The sequence below is a fragment of the Pocillopora verrucosa genome, chromosome 5 (assembly GCF_036669915.1).
Source record: "Pocillopora verrucosa isolate sample1 chromosome 5, ASM3666991v2, whole genome shotgun sequence".
NCBI classification, from domain to species: Eukaryota; Metazoa; Cnidaria; class Anthozoa; order Scleractinia; family Pocilloporidae; genus Pocillopora; species Pocillopora verrucosa.
The window spans coordinates 12,735,512-12,746,525 of record NC_089316.1 but is presented as its reverse complement, the minus strand read 5'-3'; the positions used below and the strand labels follow the sequence as shown (position 1 = coordinate 12,746,525).

Here is an 11,014-nt window from a genome sequence, read left to right as displayed (position 1 = left end):
CATGTTCGTAAAGAGAGAAATGGAATGATTTTCCACAGAGACTTAAAGTGATAGATTTGCGTACTTTGCGTATGTCGAAAGTAGAAAGTGGTTGTGTAATAAAAATGACGATCATTTTCAGAAGTACTTTGTTAATCTCTTAAGGTTTGAGTTTTAATGTGTAGTCTCTGCTCAACTTGTTTCAAAAATGCTACGACTTTTGCTCGATGTCAGAGGAGGATACAACAGGCCTTTTTCTTCCTCACTGGGTTCACTTGTCAGACTCACAGCTTAGCTGGAACAATCTATCACGATTTTGTCCGGCCTTGGCGTTATTCCACTGCAGAGGAACTCAATAACTCTCCTTCCTGGGCACAAAATCACATATATGGCGGTGGAGGAAGCGTTCTCGATTTGGAATACGATAAACCGACTGCTATCCGTATGATGGAGGCTGTTAAAGACAAGGACTGGATTGATAGAAGAACAAGGGCAATTCTGCTTAAATTTCAAGCCCTAAACATGACTAGTAACTTAATGAGCATCATCACATACCATTACGAAGTTCTTCCTTTCGAACTTGGGCTTACTTACGAAAGGATTGACACCATACAATTGTTTAATTTTCAAACTATGGCATACAGCTTTTAACTATTGTGTCATTGGTATTTATTTTTAAGGTATCAGTATATATCACGATACTTCTCTGTGAGTGCCTCGCTTGCAATTGTGTTTTACATTATAAAAGCTAAGTTTATGCATGACAGTATCCACGAAGTGCGAAGGAATCCATTTGAAACAGTAGGCTTTCAGTTCGCAATCTTTTGGACTGAAATGGAACATGCTGCTCTTTCATTTGCTTTATTCTTTGCCACGTTCAAAATTCTCCATTAAAACGATTGCATGTGGCAGAAAATAAATCATCTCAGTCACAATACCTATTAACCTGTAACTCCCTTGAGTGACCAACATAGAATTTCTCCTAACAATGTCGATACAATATCAACCAGAAAAGTGATGAGAATAAAGAAAAATATCAAGTCGAGGATAACTAGTTGATCCAATACTTAATTCTCTAAACTAATATTATAAGAATTGTATGGTCGACAGTAAGGAGAATAACAAATTTAATCTGGGAGTTAAAGGGTTAAAGAACCCAATGGGCCTAGGTTATGGAGAAACTATCGCCAGATTTTAGATCCGCAATAAGATTGGATACCTTTGAAAACAACATTCGTAAGTGCGATATAGTTTACTGCTCGTCATAATTAATGTAATTGTATCTTCATAAGAATAAGCAGGAGGACTTTCTATTTCAGGGATCAAGCTCCGATTGTCTGTCTGAAACGTGTTCAAACGAATTTGCTATTGTGTGCAGGAGATCCATAAAGTCATTTTCCTCCTGTAAGAGATCACCTTTCATGCTCTCTGTTCGTTTAGTGATCGCAAACAATCTTTTCTCCACGTTTTCCATTCGTAGCTCTGTGCTCCGGATAATAGCTTCAGAATTCAAACAGAAGGGCTCTGCTTCAAAAAGGCACATGTTAACAAAAGTTGTCTCATCACAAAATAACCTAAATTCCGTCCGACTGCTCCCTTCATGAAACATTTCCTTTGCACGTTCTTCAATGAAGCGCGCCATTTCAAGCTCTTCTGCGCTTTCCTCGGCGTTTGCTTTGGCGTCACCATAGGACTCATTGAGTATAGAAACTAACATATTCATTAGGAAAATAGTAGTGGATAGACAGAACAAAAATACAAACGTAGGACCCATAAAGGGTTTGTCACTTCGCAGAGCTTGTAACGGAACCGCTTTTCCTAACAAGAATTCGAATTGTGACATTACAGCATTAAGGTAACTAGAATACTCAAGGACTATACCACCAAATAACTGCATACCTGTTACGACAAATGCATTAAACACGATCAGAAAGAAGAACACATACGAGAGTTGATAGCCCACAGACTGCCGAAAAGATGAAAACAGGTATATCACATGTGGATTAAAACGAATTAGATTCAGAAGCTTGACTGTCACTATGAAAACAGCAACAGCAATAGATGCATTTTCCAGGTTAAGCCAATCCAAGGCTGTGTGGAAATGCATGACTTCATATGGATTTGATTGAATAGATTTGATAGTGTTCAAAACGCTTTTAGCTCTGATCATGTAGAATGCTACAGATGCTACAGAGAAAATTATCAAGGAGAAATCCACCATGTTCCAAACAGACTTGAAGAACCCGAAGCGTTGTCGATAAAGGTGAACTAACATAACTATGAAGTAAAAGAGAACCATTGCCATGAACAGAAACTGGCCAATTAAGAAAAACATCAGAGCTCCTGACTCAGTGCTGTACAACTCCAGTGTTTCAATTCTACTTGTAGGGTAGGCTGCACCAGTAGCTATGGCCTCGTAAAAGTATGTGGCGACGCTAATCAAGTTTGTATTGACGTTGAAAACAGCAAACTCTAGAATTACAGCTCGAGTCTGGCGATCAAGCCAACCGTGGCCGATAGTTTCGTCGAGGACACCTTGTGCAGTGGTTTCGTCATATCCCATGACAGCTGCATAACCACCCCCTTCATATGAATTGTATGCGGCCTGGATAGGATGGTTGCCAAGTTCTGCTGCTGATTGGTATCGCCAAGGTTTCGGGCACATTTCTAAAGCATTTGGCCACGATGTGTTGAAGGGAAGAGGCTTCCAGCCGGGAAGGCTTAGGAGAGTAGTGTCCTCACTGTCTGAGGAATATTCGTAGTAGCAAGTTGAAATGATTTTAGGAGGGGATTCGCAGGAACCTTGAAGGAAAAATACAAAGTCAGAACTTAAAACCTTAAGCTTCTATTAATGACGTTACGGTGAAAAGAAAATACTCAAACTGATTCTTTAAGATTTATAACTCAAAATCAGTGTCCTATTGAAAAATCCAGCGATTTCCAAGGTGTGTAAATAGGAAGATTTTGTTCGATTAATTTTCAGCACACCTGGAAGTGAGCAACAGTATGATCATCAAAGGTGAAAACTGACTTTAATAAGAAGCAAATACGCTTAGTAGAAGTGGGTATGCCGCAGCAGTTCATAATAGGGCGTTCTATACATTTCCTATAATTTATGAGTTTCATTGGTCTATGCACTTTGCAACAAGAGCCTTCGAAACTTATTCTGTGCATTGAAAAAAGAGAAAAAAAGAAAATAGATCAATCTCAATTGAGTACCTCTTTTAACTCTGAGCTGTCGCAACCAGGGCATTCCAACCAGTATGGACATTTTGTTTTCGATGTACACGTCGTTTTTCTCTTTAAGTCCGTTATACCAAACCTGATTATAAATGTTCGATAGAAATTCGTTCCTTAACCATGCTTCAAATCTTTGTGCATCAGATACCTAAAATAAAAAAAATTACTCTGAAAGCTGTTGACATTGTTATCTGATGAGGATGATATATTTAAATTGAAAAAAAAACAATAGTTTAAGAAAAAAAAAAGGCGGATCCTAATACAATACTGTGCAAAAGTAATGCAAACGATTATCGTTGTTTATCGCGATAATCGCGAGATATCGGCGATATATCGCAGGGCTATTGCTCTAACAACTGCGGGATATTGCCGATATATCGTTGAGCTCCTCACGAATTATCGTTTCCCTTAGCGATATATCCTTTGAGCTCAGCGATATGTCGCTGCCACCTAACGATATCTCGTTTAAACTAAGCGACATATCGTTGCAGCATAGCGATATATGGTTTGCGTCGGTAGGATATCGCCGTGGCTAAGTGTTAGATCGGTGAGGCAACATTGCGCCGCTCGGCGAATTTTTCATCAGACTGATACTGTCTGAGTGGGTAGGAAAGTAAATCTAGTGTATCATTCTTTTCGAAGTCTGTTTCATCAGCGTGAAAAGGGCAGTATAATGAATATAAGCCAGTTTCGCTACATACAGAGTCGGCTATGGTCGAAGTTTGCCACACGTTCGCTGCACATCAGTTAAGCAAGTTCGCTACTACACAAAATAGAACAAATTATAAGAAATACTATATTTATTATGATACTATCGAACAAACGAGAATAGCGAGAGCGAGAAAAAGACAGCTCGTGAAAACGGTACTCAGGGAGGGTGCAAAGCTTACTTTTTTTTAACGCGTTGCGATGTGTTATTGCATCCCCATGGAAACCAACCTGTATTTGCATATAATGTACCTGCGGGACACTACCGTTGACAGTCAGTTTTAGCGTAACCTAACCCTAACCCTAACCATAAGCGATGGTTACTTTATCTACGAGAAAAAGAATTGCTTGTCTCCATAAGGAAGTATTTTATCCCGTACAAATATTGAAAGCCTTGAGAAGCGAAAATCTACAAGGAAGCCTAGCAAGTGTCACCAGGATCATCAACAAAATACAGAAAACTGGATCCACTGAAAACCGCATTCGATCAGGAAGGCCGACAAAGCTTCCAGCAGATGCTAAAGCTCTTATTAAAAAGCAAATGCGTACAAAAGACGAGGCAACAAGCATTCAGATTCAAAAACAACTGGCCAAGCGTGCAATCGTTGTGAACTCCTCAACTGTGCAAAGATCGCGAGCCAAACAGGGAGAGACACTGCAGCGCACCCACTACTGTCAACTGATAAGAGTAGCTAATAAGGTAAAAAGACTAGAGTATGCACAACAAATCCTGGATTCCGGTGATAAATTCCATAATGTTGCATTCTCTGATGAATGCTCAGTCTCCCTGGAACAATACAGACGTACATGTTACCGAAAGGTCGACGAGCCATTGAAAAGAACATCGAAACCTAAACATCCACTTAAATTACACGTATGGGCAGAAATCAGCGGAAAGGGAGCTACTAACTGCATATTCGATGGTAAAATGGATTTAGAACTGCACTGCCGTATTCTGGAGACCATTCATCAATCAGACGCTGCCAGACCACAGATTTATGCAGGATAATGATCCCAAACATACGTCAAGACGAGCGAGGGCCTTCTTCGAAGAGAATGATATAAACTGCTGGCATACTCCCCTAGAGAGTCCGGATTTAAATCCCATCGAGAACTTATGGCACGAACTGAAATTTTACTTAGAATCGAAAGTGAAGCCGCAAAACAAACAAGACCTGGTTGACGAAATAAAGGCGTTTTGGGCTGAGAGGGTGACGGAAGAGAAATGCACTAAGTACATCGACCACGTGCTCAAGAAAGTCGTCCCAGCGGCAGTGGAGGCAAAAGGAGCAGCAATGCAATTTTAAAGATCGATTTCACAACTCAAAACAAAACTGCTCCTTTAGGAGCCACAAATTTCACAAAAGTCATTGACCAATAAAAAATTAACAGTGGTTATTAAAACGACTAAAACTGTAACTACATGCCTTTTTTACACTTAAAAAAAAAAACAATAATCTTGATATCTTATTAGTGAAACAGTCTTTGCACGACTTACACCGTGAAAGTTGCCTTCTATGTACCCTATTATTTTATGCTTACAAAAACTTATGATTGTTGATCAATTTAACAAACAGACAAACAAGAATATTGGCACTTTTATGAACCGCTCTCTTAAACATTAAAGAATAGGCTACTCATGTGTAGGTCATATCATCAATACGTTTACCTTTTTTGCGCGCACGAGACCAAAACTGAGACAAAAACTTTGTTTTAGTTGAACCTCGCTCTTCCAAAAAATACAATATGGTTAATTAAGAGCTAACAGAATCGGGCATTGATATTCCTTGTTTCCTTACTTATTCTCTGCACGTGCTACAAAAACAAAAGCGTGTGTGCATATTTCATTAAACTCAAAAACAAGAATTTTAGCACTTTCAAATTACCCGCCGACTCACATAACAATCCAAGGACCGAAATTAGCCCGCGGTTCCATTAACTCTATCAAAAAATTAAGTCGCTTTATCACACCTTTTTCACATCCTTTCGCGTGTAGTTAATTTAAATATGAAAAGCTCTCATGAAGCCTACGCCTCTATTGTTATGGAGAACAAAACACCAAGTAGGAACCAGTCATCTGATAAAAATCTCGATCCATCTACGGGCATCAATTTCTAGAAGAGGGGAAAACCTAATTCATTTAACATAAACAGTTCCCACCATTGCACAAAGAACCAAAATGAAAAAAAAAAACATTGAAGAAACACTCGTTCAAGTAAAGTGGAGCCGAAGTCAGTATTCTGAAGTGTCTCGATCGGACATAGCTGATCCGTCTCCTATCAGACCCGGACAAAAAGTAACCCTCACACAGAGTTACTTAGATGAAATGTATTATGTTCTTCAACCAAATTATTTTTATGTTGTTTTGTTAAATCGCTGTAAAAATAAATCGCTGAAACGATATTTCGCTGAAGCGATATATCGTGATGATGTTCCTCACGCTCTACGATATATCGTTTTAGCGATATATCCCCGGAACGATGTATCGTTGGAACGAGATCTCGCAGGAAAGTTCCGATATCTCGTCGATTTATCGTTCTAAAGGTGTCAAGAAAATCAACAATATATCGGAAGAATAAAGCGCGATAAACGCGATAATCGTTTGCATTACTTTTTCACAGTACTGTATTCGTTCTTGCATTTGATTGAAATACTTTATTTTTTAAATTGAAATGTATTTTTAATCAAAAGTGTTCAGATTCCTTACCGGGAGTGAAAAACTAACTACAATTAGCCATTTTCCAACAAATGGCTTTGTAGATCAGTTGGGATGTGGAAGGCACAGATTGACATCCTGTCGAAGCCTTAGAGCCTTCTTTCTCTAATTGCAGCTCACCTACAGGGATCAATGCTTTAACCCTTTAACTCCCATGAGTGACCAACACAGAATTTCTCCTTACAATATCAGCCAGATAAGTAAAGAGAATAAAGAAAAATATCAATTTGGGGATACTAAGTTGATCTAATACTAAATTCTCCGAACTAACTTTATAAGAATAGTATGGTTGACAGTAAGGAGATTACAGATTTGATCTGAGAGTTAAAGGGTTCACCTTGGTTCTAATTTTTCTTTTAAAGGTCGTTTCAATTCTTCAACGGTTTTAGGATTGTCTTGCAAGAGGGCAATAATGACAAAAATGCCTTCTAACTATAAACTTGAAATTGTGTTTTGGCTAAAACGATAATCTTACCACATTGAACTTAGTGAACCGATTTCTCATCTCATTTGTCATCAGGAAACGATTTCCATTCTTGTTGCCATAAGAAACGATAGCCAGAAGAAACATAAATATCAGATGAAGGATAATGTCTCTTGTCATGCTTGTTAACTGAGCTTCTTTTTTTGATCTCTCCCTCATCTTTTCCCGCTGATATTTCTTAAATCGCTGTTTGGGATCATCACCTACAAAGTCTATTCTAATTGAAATTGGATCGATTGCGATTTCCTCTTTTTTTTCTACACGTTGGTCCTTATTCTTTCTGATCAGGAGAAAGGAAATAGCGATGACTGCTATCATAACCTTCGTGGGCTGCATAACGAAAATATCTTGTCCATTGGAAATCAAGATGGAAGCAAGCCATTGCTCAGAGGTTTCCTTTCCCCACATCAGACTGTAAAACAGCGTAAACGTTGCTGCTGCCATTGTCGTACAGAAGCAGAGAAACCAGGCCACATAGACAAAGAAATGAGGAAGCATACAGCCAGTGTCCGTTATTTCATCCAAAAGTCGTTGGGCCTCGTCTGTCACTTGGTATGTGTCACTCCTTTTCTTCCTCGGTCTACTAGACTTAAAGAGGAAGGCAATTATTATGTTTATAGGTGCAATGATAATGCCACTTTGTACTCCGATGACTATCTGTCTCCAAGAAAACTTAAAAGGCCCAACCTGTATAGTACCATCGGATTCACCACCAATGTTATAGAACATGGCATTAGCTATCATTGCACTAAACAGAACTGAAAGGCAACATGAAGCCCTTTGCACACGTGTGAAGGTGCTGCTACATGCTTTTCCAAACACTGACATCCACAGGTGACTGTCGGCAATTTTTCGAGCAAAGCGCGAACGAACCTGAGCCGAGAAGGCAGAGTAAGTAGCGCTGTCCACAGTAACCTCTATTTGACCGTCGCCTTTCTCCAACGCAAGCCATCTATTAATGGGGAACACCCAGCTTTCTTCCGTCTGCCGGTCTTTAATGACCACAGTCTCCACAAACCAAGACGGGTTATCACCCAAATTGTCGTGTTCCAAAGTAATTTCTTTTAATGTGCCAATGGTTTCAGCCACCACCAGAACAAAGCTATTGATACTCCCTCGTCCGAAAAACTGGCTCGTGTCCCCTTTCTCTCGCAATGGAATTTGACTCTGCTCGTTCTTGTCGCCCTTGATACTAATGCTTATGTTAGCTGTTGTTGCTGAATGTTTCCAAACTCCGGTGCTTATAACCATATCGTAGTAATATGTTCCTCCCTTAACAACTGATATCAATCTAGGAGGGCAAATCTGAAAAGAAGGATATATTCTGGTGTTAAAAATAATCTCTAATACTCACCTGAGGGTTGACATCTACCGGTAAGAACGTAGCACGTTTGATTTATATTTCAATAGTAGCTTAAAAAGAAAAAATCAGTCTATTTAGGAATAAAAATATTGAATTAGATGTACTAGCAGCCATGACCATACTTTTTCTTCATCTCCCTTGTCGGCTCTTCTTGCAACGATCAATACGACGAAGTACAGAAGGAAACAACAAGTAATTGTCACAAGTACTGAAATATTGCCACTTTCAGCAAGGTTTAAAAACTCAGTAAAAACTTTGTCGAAGTCAATTGGATTCGGTGCTTGGATGAAGTTTCCACCAAAAGATGTCAAATGATTGCACAGGCATACCAGATGCGTGGTGTTTGAATCTTGGCTGACCTGTGGATATAAATGTCCTCAAAGATATCATCTAAATTCAACATAAAGAGTTTTGGTAAATCGATTTCCCCTTAAGTTACCAACCTTAACTCAGTCCGCAAGAAAAGGAACCGATATCGGATATGGCTAAGTTTTGGCATAAGCTCTAAAAGACGCACCTTCCAAGGAGTATCATCTCCTCGACTACAAAATCCCGAAATTTTGGAATCAAAAACTTGTTTCCAGTTGATATACTTTTAATACAGAGCTGGTAGGTTTCCTCGTTGTGGACAAAAGTGAGACACGAAGGACTTCACCTACCTAATGTATAGGTTTATCAGGAGTTGAAAAATTTTGCTTTATTTACTTTACCCTGCAATCTTCCGTAGTCCACGTTTCTGTTTTCTCTGACCAATATAAACAGCTTGACTGGCTGATGGTTAAAGTGTAGTTAACGTCTGTATTTGGATCATATTGCGGAACCATAGTTTTAAGGACTCCTTTCGGTGGTGGATCTTTAACGCCGACACATGACCGTCTTTCGCGATGATGATCGAAACATGATCTTCTTTGCCTTAAATGTTGACTTTCATTCTTAGAGCCTTTGACCAACAAGCCCACGTAGAGAAAACCCGGCTTAGAAGGCGTTACTTTAACAGACCCACCTTTGGTAAAGCAGGTTGTATCAAAAACTGTTTGGTTGTCACATTTAGACTTAAACGCAAAGGTAAAGTTGTGGTCGAAGTCCACCATCGTTGGTCGCTGTCCAAATTTAATCCGCATTTCAATTTGCACTCCTGTTATGGCCAAACCCAAGCTTAAAGAGACAGGGACGTCGGCCAGGTCTGCGTAATAACTTCGGAATGATGTGCGGTCAGGCTTGAGGAAATAATGTTGTGTTGTGTTGCTGGCGTTCTTTGGTGGATTAGAAATCGGAATGACGATCTCGATGTCACTATCAAGATTTGACACATTTAGCTTTTCTGCACTGTTACTTTTAAGCTCGAGGCTCGTGACGCTTGATTTGATTTTCTTGCTGCTATTGTCCCATGTAAAAGGATTAAAATCAACAGCTTGCATCTGAAATAGGACACAGTCTGTTAGAGTCTGACTCTCCAACTCTGGCAACTGACTCTTGTGATGACTTCAGCTATGGTTGTTCGGTCAATTGAATTGACGAAATTATGTCTTCTGAATTCAGAGAAGATCAATGCAGATTGCTTTCATATTTTATCGCGCGAATAAACTACATGCAGTTGAATTTCTTAAAGAACAACCTAACGTCATTATCGGCGATTACTAATGACCTTTGTCTTTTCTCATATTCGTTAAAAGATGAAGATAAGAATGGCATCATACCTTTACATTTATCTCTCCACTACCTATATTTCCAAGGCTGCTGGGGAGTTTGAATTTACTTGGCCCATCTCCCATGCTGAGTCCTTTGGCATCATTGGCCGTGACCTTTTTCAGAGATATTGCTAAGTTCGGAGTTTTTAGGACCAGATCTTCTGATGGCACCAAACGGCCAAGAAATGCATCACTCATGCTGCTCAGTATTTCGGAGGCCTTTTTTACAAACTGGACGGAGAGAGAGAGATTGTAAGCCACATCGTGTTTGAAAAATGACTGTTAGATTTCCTTAGACTCTTAATTTTCCTTCATAGCCCTATAAAACGAGTCATCAAAAATTGTCGTCAAAAAACTTATTCCAGCAAGGGAATACGTGGGGGAATACATTTTTATTGTGGAAGCTGCGTTTGCAAACCGTACCTCTTGAGATGGCGTGGTAGCTGCCGACTCGGCTTTATCTTGACTCGAGCCTGCGGCAGACTTCAGAACATTTGCAAGACAGCCTGTAACACTTGAAGCTGTTAGTTCCAACGCCGGTGTAAAAGGCTCCTCTGGATCGTTAAGGGTAGAGATCATCATATTTGAAGTACTCTCGGTCAATTGCATTGTCAACTCCTGTTAAAAAAAAAAAAATAATAAAAAATTAAAGATTAAAAAAAAATATATATATACATATATATAAAATATCAACGAATCATCTTGCTCTTCGGAATATTAATAGCAAGAAAACGGATCACAATGTTCGGGGAAAAAAAACAAAAAAAAGGCATTTTCTGAGATTCTAACGTAAGTCAAACGCAAGTTCTTTAATTAAGTTTACCTGTAGGTTTGAC

General features: G+C 39.3%; 1 protein-coding gene across 1 annotated transcript; it reads right to left on the bottom strand.

The window, feature by feature from the left end:
- Nucleotides 1-1,294: 1,294 nt before the first annotated feature.
- Nucleotides 1,295-10,376, bottom strand: LOC131784820 (polycystin-1-like protein 2). Its single transcript, XM_059101650.2, has 6 exons — nucleotides 10,188-10,376; nucleotides 9,196-9,908; nucleotides 8,613-8,844; nucleotides 7,119-8,432; nucleotides 3,199-3,367; nucleotides 1,295-2,781 (listed from the first exon to the last, which is right to left on the bottom strand). The coding sequence occupies exons 1-6, from the start codon at nucleotides 10,374-10,376 to the stop codon at nucleotides 1,295-1,297; spliced, it is 4,104 nt and encodes a 1,367-aa protein (XP_058957633.2).
- Between the last annotated feature and the right edge of the window lie 638 nt (nucleotides 10,377-11,014).